Below are 16,429 nucleotides of genomic sequence, written 5' to 3'. Positions count from 1 at the left end.
CTGTACTATAACATCACTTTGGTCCATAAGTTCAGGCAATGGTTGGTACAGTTGATTTCAGGACCACCCTACTCCCTCACTCAATGTCAAACATTTTTACTGTATCATTTTGGAGAAATTAAGCCTCAAAGTTGCATTTCTTGCTTTTTTTTTTAAAGGGAAAAATGCCTTATACTCTATATTTACTGCACAATAACATCACTTTGGTCCATAAGTTCAGGCAATGGTTGGTTGGTACAGTTGACTTCAGGATCACCCTGACTACTCCCTCACTCAATATCAAACGTTTTTACTGTATCATTTTGGAGAAATTAAGCCTCAAAGTTGCATTTTTTGCTTTTGTTAAAACATGACAAAAAGGTCTAATACTCCATATTTACTGTACAATAACAGCACTTTGGTCCATAAGTTCAGGCAAAGGTTGGTACAGTTGACTTCAGGATCATCCTGGCTACTTCCTCAGTCATTATCAAATATTTTTACTGTATCATTTTGGAGAAATTAAGCCTCAAAGTTGCATCTTCAGCTTCTTTTAAACAGGAAAAAATGCCCTATACTCAATTTTTACTGTACAATAACGACACTTTGGCCCATAAGTTCAGGGAATGGTTGGTACAGTTGGCTTCAGGACCACCCAGACTACTCCCTCACTCAATATCAAACGTTTTTACTGTATCATTTTGGAGAAATTAAGCCTCAAAGTTGCATTTTTGGATTTCTTTTTTTTTTTTTTTTAAGGAAAAAAGGCCTTATACTCTTTATTTACTGTACTATAACATCACTTTGGTCCATAAGTTCAGGCAATGGTTGGTACAGTTGATTTCAGGACCACCCTGGCTACTCCCTCACTCAATGTCAAACATTTTTACTGTATCATTTTGGAGAAATTAAGCCTCAAAGTTGCATTTTTAGCTTTTTTTTAAACAGGAAAAAGGCCTAATACTCCACATTTACTGTACTGTTCCATCACATTGGCCCATAAGTTCTGACAATGGTTGGTACAGTTGACTTCAGGAGTATCCTGGCTACACCCTCGGTCATTTTCAAACATTTTTACTGTATCATTTTGGAGAAATTAAGCCTAGAAGTTGTCTTTCCTTCGTTTGTTTTGCACTGGAAAAGCTCTCTCATTTTAGAGAAATTAAGCCTCTAAATTAGAATAAATACTGAGCATAAGGCCTCTTTCTATGTAAAAATGGAACTGTATAGCTGAATTTCTCTAAAATGATGCAGGAAAAATGCTTAATAGTGGATCAGTGGGTAGTAAGGATGGTCCTGGAAACAACTTTATCAACTTTTGTCAAAAATTATATAGGGATTTTACATTTGCGTGAATATTGAGCAAAATTAATGGATTAATTTATCCAAAATTATACAGTAAAAATGTTTGATAATGACTGTGGAAGTAGCCAGGATGATCCGGAAGCCAACTGTACCAACCTTTGTCTGAACCTATGGACCAAAGTGTTGTTACAGTAAATATGGAGTATTAGACCTTTTTGTCATGTTTAAAAAAAGCAAAAAATGCAACTTTGAGGCTTAATTTCTCCAAAATGATAAAGTAAAAACGTTTGATATTGAGTGAGGGAGTAGTCAGGGCGGTCCTGAAGTCAACTGTACCAACCATTGCCTGAACTTATGGACCAAAGTGTCGTTATTGTACAGTAAAAATGGAGTATAAGGCCTTTTTCCTGTTTAAAATTCATTAGGCCCTGTTAGGTGTAATCTCACTCTCACACACACACACACACACACACACACACACACACACACACCTCGATTGCCTTCGTATTACGGTATCCTCGTCTTATTTTGAAAACCGGAAGTCATCTCGCTTGGTTCTAAACTAGCGCTAGCTTTGTCGGTGGACTCGGAGCATTCGCCGTAAGTTCTATGATACGGGCGCAGTTAAAATGTTTGTGCGGCTGGCTTGACTCCGCGAAGACGAACGACGGCTCATTTGACCGCAGTGAGATTACGATGATGTATCCAGTGGTGCAGGTTTGGTCTGGTGTAGTACTTTGAAGAAGACCTCAAGAGGCTCCAAGTGTGGCTGAGTGGAGTGGCAAGTAGAATAGTTTGCACAAGCAGCACAGCACCCTGCAAAACACGAACAGCAAGACACTCTGCAGCTATCAAACGTAACCATAGACTGTATGAACGTAACCTTTAACATGTGGAATAAGAAGACTGCAGTAAAAGAGCATGTGATTGATTCATACATTTATTTATTATCATGTACAAATTGTATTCTGGTGGTACAAAGCTGTTGTAAGACTCCAGTGCTCACCCTCCTGTTGTCTTTATTGCAGTAAAAAAAGGAAATACCAGCATGATCAAGAGTCAAGAGGTACTTTGGCAAATATAAATTATGTGTTAAGAAGGCAAGCAGATATCTCGAGCAATGTAATGTGAGGGGAGAAAACGGCACAAAAATTTCAATGAGCAGCTTGTCAGCACTCATTAAAAAAAAAAAGAATAAAAATCCATAAAAATATTTTATTTAAACAACACACACTTAAAACACGTGGACAGAGGAAGAGATACGGTTTTCTTCCTTTCTTCATCATTACACAAACTGCCAGGTACAGACTCACAGTATATGTGGATATTGCAAGTCTGTGTGAGTGTGCTTGTGGGTGTATTTATGAAATAAACTGTACTTTACACACAGTGTGTATGTGCGCTGATGTCTGCAAATATGTTTATAGATTCCATTTCATATCTGTGAACTGTAACCCCATTTCTACCACTGACTCAAGTGAATAAACAGGTGGGGCGAGGGGGGGGGAAACAACACGATAACATTTGGCAAAAACCATCATGGTTGCAGATGAGGACGTGGCTGAGCAATGAGTCAATGTGACACAGCCTGCAAATATTTCTCCATATGTCCTTGTCTTTGTTCAGCTTTCAGGGTGAAACACCAAATCTCTGTGCTCGTAAACCATACCCCAGACTGTACACAGGGGGAAGGGCATGGAGGAGACAGGGCGAGCAAGTGAGTAACAGAACAAGAGACAGAGAGAGCGAAAGAGGGAAGAAAGGTGGAGAAGTGATATGACTAGTTCATGGGAGAGAGTGGCTTGTGGCTGCAGAGTGTCTGACAGTCTCTCCACGACAGGGTGAACAGTTGGAGACGGTGGGTTGGGATCGGGAGGTCGGGGGGGAGTAAAGATGGGTGGTGAGCTGGAGGGATTAGAGGAGGACAGAGGGGAAATTAGACTTGACTTCTTCCCGTTGTCTCATTTCAGAGGTATTGTTGTAGAAAGTGCAGCAGCATGATCTCGTAGTGCTCTCCAGACTCAGGGCAGCGAATACTGTGTCGCTCGTTGGGGTAGACCTGGACGATTGAAGCAGAGTAACCATAGTTATCCTATGTAATATTTCCATGAAAACCATTACTGCGGTATGAGGTTTGTGATGCTTACCTGAAGCTGGTAAGGTTTCCCAGCACGGATTATCTGTGACACTAGGAAATTGGTGTGGAAAAAGTGCACGTTCTCGTCTAGAAAACCGTGAAGAATCAGCAGACGATTGGGCCTGAAATGACAAAGATTACACGCTTAGAATACGATGCATACAGTGATTTTCATGGGCTTTCATAGGAAGAGAACAGTGCAATTCCTGAAATAGCATATTGCCCAACAGTTAGCAGTTAAATACTCCCCATTCCTTTATACTTAGAAAAAGGAAAGCGTACACAGATGCAAATTTGAAAAGCTGAAGAGCTGAAAGCATCTCTGGTATGAACTCAGCATCCAAGAGTATTGCTTCAACATGCCATCTGTCTGTCAGGCCTACCAACACGGCTGATAAACAATGAGGTTTGATTTAGTCTGTTCATCTCACACATTCATAACTTCACACTTGCAAATTTTAAGTTGTAACTAACCCTCTACTTATTACTTTACATATTTAAGACCTTCTGAGCTCATCAGTTACATTTTAAGCAAAGGGTGAGAACAACCAAGATGACCACAAAAATCTAGGACAAGAATGGCACCCATAAATGTGAAAAATATTGCCCTAAACTTGTCCAAACACACGTCAGACTAACTTAAAAGAATATGAATCACGACTTTGCAGGAAATGGAGCCACAGTAATGCTGAAACACAGAAATGTGTATGCTGTTACTGACACGCAGGATGGTTAAAATACAGTCTGAATCCCACATAAAGCCAGGGACTCTTGTCAGCTCATTAAAATGGGCATGTACTTACTCGCTGGGCAGCTTGTCCACATGCAAGGCCACCGATCCTTCCTCATAGCCCTGCTGGTTGTTCTCAGGCACATCCATGTAACGCTCTGTGTAGCCAGTGTCGTAGGCCATCCACACAGTCACTGGGGCTCCTGCGATGGCCAGCTGGTAGAAAAACACAACACAGATGGATGGTCAATTCTGACACTGATTTTATGGCTCAGTTGGATATATATTTCTGCAAAGAAATTATATTAGTATGTAAATTAAACTTTCAATCCCTCTTAGCATGAGGTTGCATCTGCACATATATTCACTGAATTAGGGCTGTTAGTACCATACTGTAGCACTGTCCAAGACAGACACCATGTGGATGTAAGCTGCAACTACACCTGCACCATTGATATTAAACATCTTACATCCAAAAATTAAGCACGTGCTTTTGTTTTTCATTTTGTTCAAGTGATAATAACTTGTGGTGTATGTTACAATTTCTGGCAAAAGGAGACAGTAGAGACTGATAGAAAGTGAGCGCACGGTTTAAAGATAAAAATGGCTGAGGGGTGGAAACAGCCTCCTTACCTTGAAGACATTGGGTCGCTGGATGAGACCCATGAGTGAGAGGAAACCGCCGTAGGACCAGCCATGGATAGCAACACGGCTGAGGTCCACAAAGTTAAACTTCTCCGCCACATACTGCAGCCCCTCCACCTGGTCCTCGATCTCAACCTGACCCTGGAGAGACAACGGTAAGTCATGTTTGGTGTTTTGTCTTATTATGATATTCACTTTTTCTGTTTCCCTGCAAATTAGTTAAAGCAGAAGTAAGCGATCCGGTCGTTTTGGCTAATGCTGCGTTCCAGGCAGGCTTTTGAAACCGTAAGTTACGGCTTCAAGTCACGTCTTACGACTTTGTAGCGTTCCAGGCAACCCGCAACTCGCGTTTCTCCGACCTGTTGCCTGTGAAATTGCACTATAACGGCCACTCGTAACTTCCGACCCGTGAACTTGCACCAGATCGAACTGGTACGACTTCACAGGTCGGAAAAACACGAGTTACGGGCTGCCTTGAACACACCATAACTTCTTGTCAGCCGACGGAGTTAGCAGCCCCCGCCCTCGTCATGGCTCTATTGGTCCTCGTCCCTACGTCACCACATTCACGCGCATCCCTTGGCTGCACACACAGCCCTTCATGCCGTTCTCTCTCCTCATTGGATAAAACTTGTAGGATACAAGAAAAGTTTTCTCCTCGGCTTACAGCAGAGCAGAGGGACTGAGAGACCCGTGTTTCGGTCCAAACACTCTATGTAAGTGATTGCTGTCGGAAGATATAACTATTTAAGACTTATATTAACACAAAAATATCGCTTACTTCTGCTTTAACAAAGTATTTGCAGTGTTAAATTATCACAGGCATACCGGTACTTACCATTTTGTTTTTTAGTGCTCCTTCAAACTCAAGGCCCCTCTGACAGGAACCCCTCCCGTCAATGACAACCACAGCGTAGCCCAGAGAGGCCAGCGTGTTCAGACGGAGGTACTTCATCCCCTTGAAGGAGTTGTTGACCAGCTGCACCTGAAGACGCACACACACACACACACACACACAAAATGTCACAACATCAAAGATTCTTTTAACTTAACACAGTACACAGATGAGAAAGCTCCGCTGCATAGTGGTAATAACAATTAAATGGACCTAGTCACCAACCTGTGGGCCTCCATACACAAAGAGCACAGTGGGGTGTTTCCTGCCAGGCTGCAGGTTGTGAGGCTTGTATACCATCCCGTAAAGCTGGAAGCCTGACTTCCCTGGAAAGTCAAAAATCTCAGGTGGACTGTAATCTCCTGGGCAACCTGGAAGACACATAAACACGTGTGCACGCTGGTTTAATAAAATACCAGGGTTTGTGGGGTCAACTCTATGTGCAACTTCACCTTTAACACAGCAAAAACACTTAGGTTGACAGTAGAGTAGGCTGTGATGCATTTTCTTGGGAAAAGCTACTGATACTCTGGAACACCAAAAAAAAAAAAAAAAAAAAAAAAAAAGTCACATCGTGACATTGAGGGCATGTTTGTTGTCGTCCATAATGAGGCGTTTTATGCACATTTAATGACAAAAGCACGCCCTGACTGTGGTCTGGGTTGCACTTAACCTGTGATTCCTTCATTTCTGACAAAGCAGAAACATTTGGATATGCACAAGAGACAGAAAATAACTGCCCTCTAAGTCTTGCTACTTGAAATCAATTATAAACAACAAGCAACTCTGACACAAAGTGCTCATAATGACCCATATGTTTGAGCACCACACTATCTGATTGCTGTCAGGATTGTCTGGAGGACGGCACTGTAGATCAAACTCACCGTCCTTGATCTAATCAAAGCCAGACTGGGCTCTATTGATTGTTCCAAAAATAAAACCACAGATAGGTGGCCAACCTTCACACTTGGCCAGACTGCTCTCTAAGACAAACTAAATGAGATCAATTATGTAAATGAAATCCCTACGTGCTGAATGAGAATCAAATCTGCTTGCCAATTTATGGCCTTCTTTTTTAAAAATGATTATTATTACATTTGTAATTTATCGAAAACAAACAAAGAAAGAAAAAACTACACAACATCTACAACATTTACTTTTCAGTGTAGCTGGTACTGTTAATTTACCTGGTTGGTAAATCCATTATATGTAAAGGAACATTTTACCCCAGGATCTGGTATTTGATTGACTCTTGACTCAATACAACAACAGAAACGTTTTGATGACATCAAAATAAATATTTTGATGTTGCAACAAGTCACTTCTTGTCTACATTGTGTTTACCTGGTGACTCCATCATGCTGGCCCAGAACTCAGGTATCATGTGTAGTGGGTCACCTTCTGAACTGGTCAGTCTGTAGACGTGAACACATGGAGGCGTACTCACGTTACTGTAGTGGCTGACAAAAAAGTCAAAGTTCTGCAAAGAGAGAGAGAGACAGGGGCAGAGAAACAGAGGTTCAAGTATAAATAGAATAAACATTTACAAGGACAATGGGAGAACTGAAATGCTGTGAGACTATGTGATGCAATTACAATGCTACACCACGTACTGCAACCAATTTCCCCAAATCTGAATTATTAGTTCTAGGACACTTTAGTTTAGTTCTATTTTAAGTCATATCAATGACTATATCAAAACAACATAAAATGTTGCAGCACGATTGAAAACTGTGAATGTCAAATGTCTATGTATGGATTTTTGGAGGTTGAATAAATGAATGGTGTTACCTGACTAACGGAGCAGCTGTGAGAGAAGCCAGGCTTTGTTAGTCTGACCACGTCTCCAGGTGAGTCATAGCTGACCACATAGAGGTGGTGCTCCAGAGGAGTGTCTCTGGTGCCCTGGAAGTACACCAACTTTGTTGCCTCGTTCACCCAGATCTAGCAAGAGAGAGAAAATAGAAAAATGAAAAAGTATACTTTACTTTATATCAATTCATAATTCCTAGCCTGAGAAATTCTGCAGTTCAAATACCGGTAAACAGTTCAGTCAGGAAGTATTAGGACAGTGGTGGTTTTAAATCAGTTTTTAGAGGTTATAACAGCTTTTAGTGTTTAGTGTTACAGTTTTTCTTTTTGCTCAGTTCCACATTGCAGAAACACCGTGTTGCAGAGGACCAGATGGAGGCAAAAATCCCCAAAAGTAGCAAGAAGCAAAGGTGGCTGCAGCAGAAGCCTGGCAGAGCATCAACAGGGAAGATAGCCTGTGTCAGCAGATGTCAATCAGTTGCCAAAGTCCGTCATCTGACGTAAACAAGTTAGACGGCACTCTTTACATCTGTGCATCTTTTATAGGTATGAAGCTCGCATATCCAACACTGAGAGACGTTGTCTAACCTTGGAGCCATGCCTTGCTAACACTTCCCATTCTCCAGTGGTCAATGTAATCTCCTCCTTGATTGCACATTTGAAGTCTCCTGGAAAAAAAACAGATAAGAGAAATCAACTCCTTGACATACCGAAAACTATGACGTAAAACACACAGCTACGTGACTATTTGACAAATGTCATCCTAAAAAAAAAAAAACAGGAGCATCTCCTTGTTCCTTACCCTCTATGTGTTGGTAGTCCTCTGTCCAGTGGTAGCAGCCGGGTTGTAACAGAGATGTGATTTTATACAGGTGGCTGAAACCTGTTTTCGACTCATTCACCCAAATGAAAGAAAACTCATCCTCTGTTGTTTGAATAAAGGGATAGAATATATCATGAACCTGTGGGAGAAGAAGAAGAAGAAGAAGAGCAGTTAGCAAGTTGCCTGAACAATTATATCAGAAAAACCTTACAACACTTTCTTCTCTTAGTAGAAGCAGGACAGATAACCAAAGAGAGTGGAATGTGAAAAGACTTGCATTAATCCAGACATCGGTGGTCTCTTCGTAGATGATGTACGGCTGTGTGTTCGTGGGCACGGCCTCCACACTCTCCTGCCTCTGAGCTGGGTCATCTGTGACGGGAATGAAGAGCGCCGGGGGCAGCAGGACCAGCTGCAGTCTCCTCTGACTGCGGTCCAGAAGCACTGCCCAGCCACTGGGGGCACACAGAACAACAGAACTCGAAATTATGCTTTTTATTTGGAGACTTAAAGAAAGAGGAACTAAGCAGGATTTCTCCCGTGGCTATGCTACATTTTTACCTTAACTAAAAAGCCCCGGACTAGTTGTGATAGTTAACTACATCAGTGGTTCTCAACTGGTGGGTCGGGACCCAAAAGTGGGGACAGCTGGTCAAAAAAGTAAATAATATTTAATGCACATCTGATGTTGGACATGTCTTTTATTTTGAAAAATAACTTATATTGAAATGCACGCGTCACGTGAACACATGCAGTTGTAAAGGTCCTCCTCAGTTTCTTATTATTTGCTCCATTTGCTCTGAATGCAAAGATATCAGTTTCTTATTAATGTGGCCTGAATGCATTATTTTTTTATTCACTTCTGTACATGCAGCTGTCATGGTCCTCCCCAGTTTCATTCATGTGCTCTGAAATGCACTTTTCTCAATAAAGAGCAAAATGAGTTTTTAAAGGCTTTTCAAAAAAAATCTTGGTTTGAATTCTATAAAAGTGGGTCGCGACTTGCAACCTTGCAACATCAGTGTAGTTAATTGGTCGCCGACCCCGGTGTCCCAGCTCTTGTCTCTGCACACCGTGACACAAACGCGCTCCCTAACCGGCAATCTTTTGTTTATGACAGTTAAGATTACACAAATACACACGTTGTAACATCATATACAGGGCTCCAGACTGCGACTAAATGGTCGCATTTTGCGACAAAAATTTGAGACAGTGCGAGTAAATTTTTCATCTACTCGCGCATGTGCGACCAGTAAATTTGCAGATTTTTTTTTTTTAATGACCACTGTGATTGGCTAATGTGTGAAAAGAAATGTGTGTTTCTCTTCTCTGCATCTCGGAGGAGACGTCTTTCCACAGCAGAGCTCCGTGTGAAACAGCAGGAGACACACAGACCGGCGTGTGTGTGTGTGCTGAACGTCACCCGCGATATTTTTTGTAGTTTACCACACGTGGTGTGTCTACTTGTTCTGTTATTGGTCAGATACTGTTGCACACCAAAATGTGAATTTAAAACATTATAGTTTCTGCATTTATCAAAGTATTTATCAGTAATACACTGAAAATTAGAGGAAATGTGAAGATTTACTCTGCAAGTCAATTTCGGTGTGCGCCCCTAAATTTTCTGCTTGCGCTCCTACATTTTTTAGTTAGGGGCCACTGTGCTCCTGGTAAAAAAAGTTAGTCTGGAGCCCTGGTATATGTTATATAACGTTATCCACTGCTCCATGTATTGATTTTTCGCTGGATGGATGAGAGGAGCGTTACCAAAACAGCGGAAAAGCCGCCGGACTTGCATAGTTCCCCTTTAACAATTTTGGAAGCAACTGCTCCACTGGAAATAACAAGTATTCAAAATGTTGCCAATTACGATAATATGATCCATGTGTCACTATTGATGCTCCATTAACAGGCTCTGGGACTTCTGGTGGTTTATTTTGAGAAAGACAGCATCACAATGTGAACAACAGAGTCAAAATTTAGGTTGTAACACTCACTATTTGCCGTCACTTGTCCATCCTACTCTGGCGATGTATTCTGTCCCAGGAAACAAAGAGGTAAATGGGACGACCAGTTCTTTGTCTTGCGTGCTCACAATCTGCAAGTACAACCAGAAACACATTAGTGGAGTCTCATTATCATATTGGAGAAAAAAGACGGATCATGAAGAACTCACCCTTCCTTGATGGTCTGTCTTTATCTCTGCCAGTTTAAGGGTAGCCTGGGGATTTTTGCTGCCTGTGAAACAAAGACATCAGGGTTAGGGTTAATAAAACTATTCACTGCTCCAAATTAGTGTAGACACGGTGCACAAGGTTACACTGACCTGTTCGAGGATATCTATATGCGTCTGCTTTACGCTCCTCCAGCGCTGGAGATGGAACATGAATAATCTCTACTTCCGTCTCATCCACCTCTTCATATAGAAGATACACGGTTTTACCTCCATCGGGGTCTGACAGGGAGAGAAATAGAATCAATTCAAAGAGAGCGTGTAAGGGAAAATAGAGTATACACACAAACAGAGCTATGAATACCTAGAAACACTGTCTTATGAGTGAACGAGTTGGGTATATTTGCTGACCTTTCACTGCTGAGGGACTCCACCAGTAGCCGGTGAAACGGTCAAACTCTTCCTGGATGACAAAAGTTGCTACACCTGCAGATTTGGGGTCCTCCTTGACATTATCCACACCTGAAAAAATATGCAAATATGTAATGTTAACGGTCTAACAATAAAGTATATGACGTATATCATGATACGACGATCAAATACGTTTTCCTGCATGTAGTTTAAACTGAGACTGAATTAGTTGTACTACTATTAGTTAAAGAGGGTATTAAATGCAGAGCAAATGAAGCTTATTACATCTTACTGCTTAATTATTTAACCCAAATGAAAAACTTCAGACCTTTGTGGCAGTAAGTGAGTCTCCTCTCCTCGCCCGTCTTAATGCTAGTTATCCACAGGTCGTTGTTGTTGATGAAGGCTATGAAGTCGGGGTCTCCGGGGCAGACCTTGGGGTCCATACGGGTCCCTGAGCACTGAGTCTTGATCTCCACAGGCTTTACAGGGGCAGACTGCTAAAACCAAAACAAACAATCTTAGTCATGGGGAGACAGGAGCAGGACATGCAAAGATATTACAGAAGGAGAAGGTTGATCACAGTCAGGTGCACCTTGAATCAGCGGGAATTCTAAAAAGACTTAGCAGCGCTTGTTGCAATGGAGAACAGACCGGCTCCCTTTCTAAACTGCCTCAAAAGTGCAAAAATGCTTTTCCCCAATACTCATCAACTCCTCCAGTCAAATTTCTTCAGCTTCACTTCTAGGTAACACATGCCTTGTCCACAAAAATAGCACTTTATTTATTATACTTTTTTGATGTTTTTAAATGTATAAGCCATTGAGTAAATATGAACTTGACACAACGCTGTTACTCTTTGTTAAAGGGATAGTTCACCCTAGAATGATATTTCGCTCATTATCTACTCACCCTCATGTTGACTAAGGGCTGGAAGAATTATCAGAGTCCACCGTCCCTTCTCTGAGTTACAGGGGGTCTTAGCGTAGCAGTGCATTTCAATGCAACGGTTGCAAAGGGACACCAGAGCTCTTCGTAAAAAACACACACAAAAAAACATCCAAATACCTCCATGATGCTCGTATGTAATGTCCGTCTTGTGCTGAAGCCCCAAATTGCGTAATTGTCCCGAAAAAAATTAAATAAGTCTATATTTTAAGCTTGTTTGTAGCGGAAGCTTCTCGAAGCTCCTCTTCCTGGTCCGTCCAAATCTCGCGTGATTCGCAGTAACCGCACTGACGCCGGCGCAAATCACGCGAGATTTGGACGGACCAGGAAGAGGAGAAGAAGAAGAAGACGAGAAGCTTCCGCTACAAACAAGCTTAAAATATAGACTTATTTAATTTTTTTCGGGACAATTACGCAATTTGGGGCTTCAGCACAAGACGGACATTACATACGAGCATCATGGAGGTATTTGGATGTTTTTTTGTGTGTGTTTTTTACGAAGAGCTCTGGTGTCCCTTTGCAACCGTTGCATTGAAATGCACTGCTACGCCGAGACCCCCTGTAACTAAGAGAAGGGACGGAGGACTCTGAAAATTCTTCCAGCCCTTAGTCAACATGAGGGTGAGTAGATAATGAGCGAAATATCATTCTAGGGTGAACTATCCCTTTAAACCCTTCAAAAAAGGATGTTGTTCCAACTACCCACTTCACTAACACTATGCACCAAATACAGTGTAGACAGAAAGACGGGGAAGAAAAAGAGACTTCTGCATTTTTAAGTTTTTTTTTTTTTTTTTTTACTTTTTTGGAGACATGGAGCGAGGAACACAAAAGTTAGGGGAGAGAGACAGGGACTGAGCCTACATAGTATGTTCTCTACCAGTTGAACCACCAGGGCGTCCTATGACTTGATATATTTCAAAAGGCACAAAAACATGATGCACAAGATAATTTGGAGGGGGGGGTCCTTAAGATGCATTCATTTCTTATCAGTATCTCAGGTTCAAACCAACTGTATTGTGTAGGATCAACTACAATCACAAGTCGATGACCATTAACTGTTGAAAACTTAAAATCCCTGGGCTCCAAAGTTCCCACAGAACTTATCTAGTGCCTCTGTAATGGCCTTAAAAGAAACTGCGTCTTATGTTTCATTCAGCTAGGATTTATGGTTAAGTTACCATTCAAAGACAACACACTAAGTTCAACGACATCTGGGAAGGGCACAAAACCCAAAGCAGTGGACAATGGAAAACAAAATTTAGTCTCATGATCGTCTTTCCTCCCTTGATATCTGTTACATCCCTTAGGCAAGCTTTGTGGCAGTTCAGGAGTCTATGCCATTAAAAATACAATCAGCACTCAAACATTTTGGATTTTAATCTTTGGCAACACACAATAGTGCATTAATTATGTCCAATAAGTGGATGAGATTACAATACAATGTATTGTGTTTGTACAAACTATTTAAGTTAAGTCACAGATTGTGTATTCAGAGCACCTCTGCACTGTGTTAGTCTGAACCTTTCAGATTTCATTACCTTGCTCTGAATTAAATCTTTAAAGGGATTCTGAATTAAAGGGGGAAAATCTGTATTATACTCACGATGAAGCCATTGTTGCCTCCATCCTGACAATAGAAGAGGCTATTGCTGGCCTGGAAGAGGAACAGGCCCGTCTGAGCATGGTAGTCATATGAGGTGATACCAAACGCTCCCAAACGTTTACGTTCTCTCAGCAACTCCTCCTCCCGGGAATAAGCCCCCTGGTGCGGTGTAGCCTTAAGAACAGATAGGAAAAACAAAAGATGAATGCATATTTCCAATAGAATGAGAAGATCTTCTGGGGCGGTCCGTGGCGCAGTGGTTAAGGCGGCCGCCCCGTGTAGAGGCTACAGTCCTCAACGCAGGCGTCCCCGGTTCGAATCCCGCCTCTCTGTCATTCCCCCTCTCTCTGCCTCCCCCTTTCCTGTCTATCTCACTATGTACTGTCAAATAAAGGCAAAAACGCCCAAAAATATATAAAAAAAAAAAAAGAATGAGAAGATCTTCTCTACACAAGCCTGCTAGGTTAACACACGCCGTGAGCTAATACAGTATTATTACTATAAAATACAGAACCACATTCTTAGACCCATCCCCGCCTAGATCAAATATCCACATAATGGTTGTACAGTACAAGCATTCCTCTCATAGTTTCTGCCATGGTTGCTTAATCTTTTGGCGTTTCATAACATTTTTGTGGTGCTATAAAAAGCAATACTGCCACACCTTCAAGGACCACTTATGTTCCCCATTTGTAAGACGCACCACTGTTTGCTATTTGGTATTGGCAAGAACAGGAAGAGAGGGGGAATTCACCTGGAAGTGATCCAGCATCTGTTTCCACGACAACACTAAGAGGGCCTCTTTACGGATCTTCTTGGGGATTTCTGAGTAGAGTAATGAGTTCTCTCTGCTCCCATAAGGCATTCCTGGGAGGCACATGGAAAAGAGGCAAAAATGAAAAGGCTTCGTCTCAATAAGATTCACAAAATATCTGTTATAATGTCACGAGACAGTCGTATTCTCCTGTCTGAAGTAAGAAAACATGGCCAATGTCAAGTGAAAGAAGAACACATGGGCTGCAGTATACAGAGAATACAAATTATAAGTCGATGTAGAGGATTGTCTGCTCACCGAGGTAGTACAACCGATGGGAATGGGGTCCATTCTCATCCTTCTTCTGCACGAACTGGAAGTCATGGGGGGCCTTATTAGCAATCATGCCCGAGTACTTCCTGCTACAGTGGATAATGTCACGCAGGCCCTCCCATGAGTGTTTCTCAACAAAGTATTGGGATGGGACATCCTCCATCTCCACCACCTCCGTACTGTGCGAAAGGCCGTCCACAGCCGTCATGCTCACTGTCACACAGCTGCATGTTGACATAAGAAAGGATTGAGAAGTGGTGGTAGCGACACTCAAGACACACCTGCACTTGTGCATTCCTTTATTGGAATAAAAACATTTAAAACATCCATCTTCGGAAACAAAGCAGTTAAAAGGAGACGTAGCGCCATGCCATACCTTTTCCAGATACCCTCTTTAGTGTCACAAAGTTTGACCCTCTTGACTCTATGCATTCACCGGTCAACACGCCTCACTCCAATTCTGTAACCTATGAACAAAGTACACTGTTAATATCATCCAGAATCCTTAAATAGAGACCAACAGGTACTGTTAACCATTATGAGAGTGATTCTGATATGAACATACTTTTGAGAGCATTAATCGTTTCACTTGGCAGATAACACTACATTTCACAGTCTTTGCAATCCTCAGACTACAATGTGTCTTGAGGAGAACTGGAAAAAACATAAATCATTCACAAGGCTCCATTGTAAAGAAACCTGGAGCTATTGACCAGACCAGAGAATTCCTGTTAAATGTCCCATGTGAAACAACTGATGTAAGTCCAACTCTGCTGCTGTGAAAACTTAGGGAGGGAATACCCCACATTCCTTCCTTTATGATCTGTGTTGTGTGAGGGATCAGTGAGAAAGATCACAGACTTCAGTACATTTCTTATTCCAGTGTTAGGAAAGTGTTTGACATTTGTGGTGGTGAGGCACCTTAGTTCTGTGTAAAGGAAACACTGAACCCACAACAAACACACAAACCAGCAGCTGCTCAGGAGATCAGAACGAGGCGTGGGCTGATGGTATCTATTTATGAATGGAGATCACTCACAATGTAGATCTGACTTTTTATCTGTGTGTACAGGAGGAAGTGCATCAATACTACTGGCTGTCTTCTTTTAGAAAACCTCCCGAAAACATTCAACTTTTATTGACCGCGGTTTGTGTTGTTATGGAAAATATGTTAAAATGGAAGGAATTACTCTACAACTTGTAACCTTACACACGAAACGGCCCTGTTTGGTGGAGCTGTGACTTCAGAGCTTTTCTCTAGCAAATAGTAAGGGTGGGTAAGTTACAAGTCGTGTCAAATATAAAACACAGGTACCGTTAATGTTAACAGTTAGCTAGCCTACAATAGATCTTTGTTCTCGGATTTCAACTAGTCAGTGACACTGGGAAAAACACCGGCAAATTCATTTGTGTCAACACTTCAACGGCTCTAACGTTACATTTAGCAATGAATGACAAAACCCCGAGGTGTTGGGAAATGACAGGTGTAAAGCAGTGTCTATGTTTAAAAAAAACCTGCTTGGGTATATTTTGACATGACAGCTCTCTTCTGTCATTTTCGCTCTGAAGCTAACTAGCTACCTACCGCTAGCCTAGCTCAAAACCAGCTAACCGCTAGCTGGCGGTTGCTGGCTTTCTCTTAAAAAATAATAAAATCACAGGAGCTCATACGACCGTCCTCACGGAACAAGCTAAAATCAAGGAAAATACTTACCAACCTGGTCACTGTTTCTTTGACCAACTTCTAGATTGTATTAGCGTGGTGTCAATAAACAGATTTTGCCACTGCTAAAGGTTGTATCCATGGCCCAGAGCGGCCACACAAAATGTAGCTGCCTGGCTCTCGGATCGGAAAGAGGAGGAACCTTCAGTCCAAGG

At 41.8% G+C, this 16,429-nt stretch overlaps 1 protein-coding gene across 3 annotated transcripts; it reads right to left on the bottom strand.

The window, feature by feature from the left end:
* Window positions 1-2,258: 2,258 nt before the first annotated feature.
* LOC311000171 (dipeptidyl peptidase 9) lies at window positions 2,259-16,416 on the bottom strand. 3 transcript variants are annotated; one of them, XM_083990810.1, is made up of 21 exons: window positions 16,270-16,416; window positions 14,928-15,018; window positions 14,537-14,775; window positions 14,219-14,331; window positions 13,465-13,638; window positions 11,239-11,410; window positions 10,911-11,021; window positions 10,653-10,781; window positions 10,503-10,564; window positions 10,324-10,424; window positions 8,604-8,781; window positions 8,306-8,465; window positions 8,092-8,171; window positions 7,483-7,635; window positions 7,036-7,171; window positions 5,917-6,062; window positions 5,635-5,781; window positions 4,785-4,937; window positions 4,225-4,367; window positions 3,432-3,543; window positions 2,259-3,343 (listed from the first exon to the last, which is right to left on the bottom strand). In XM_083990810.1, the coding sequence occupies exons 2-21, from the start codon at window positions 14,981-14,983 to the stop codon at window positions 3,251-3,253; spliced, it is 2,658 nt and encodes an 885-aa protein (XP_083846936.1). In that variant the 5' UTR covers window positions 14,984-15,018; window positions 16,270-16,416; the 3' UTR covers window positions 2,259-3,250. The 3 variants fall into 3 exon arrangements, with proteins under 3 accessions (XP_083846936.1, XP_083846935.1, XP_083846937.1); XM_083990809.1 differs by having other exon boundaries at window positions 16,266-16,398; XM_083990811.1 differs by having other exon boundaries at window positions 11,239-11,407; window positions 16,266-16,398.
* Between the last annotated feature and the right edge of the window lie 13 nt (window positions 16,417-16,429).

Source organism: Trachurus trachurus, assembly GCF_905171665.1.
Source record: "Trachurus trachurus genome assembly, chromosome: 17".
Taxonomy (NCBI): domain Eukaryota; kingdom Metazoa; phylum Chordata; class Actinopteri; order Carangiformes; family Carangidae; genus Trachurus; species Trachurus trachurus.
This window is presented reverse-complemented; position numbering and strand designations above follow the sequence as displayed.

Bases quoted from the DNA above. Each gene is read 5' to 3' on its own strand.
- LOC311000171 (XM_083990810.1), bottom strand. From the start codon at position 14,983: ATGCATAGAGTCAAGAGGGTCAAACTTTGTGACACTAAAGAGGGTATC. The intron at 10,565-10,652 runs GTCAGTGTAACC...TTTGTTTCACAG, and splicing joins ATATAGATATCCTCGAACAG to GCAGCAAAAATCCCCAGGCT. The intron at 3,544-4,224 runs GTAAGTACATGC...TTGTCATTTCAG, and splicing joins GTGGACAAGCTGCCCAGCGA to GCCCAATCGTCTGCTGATTC.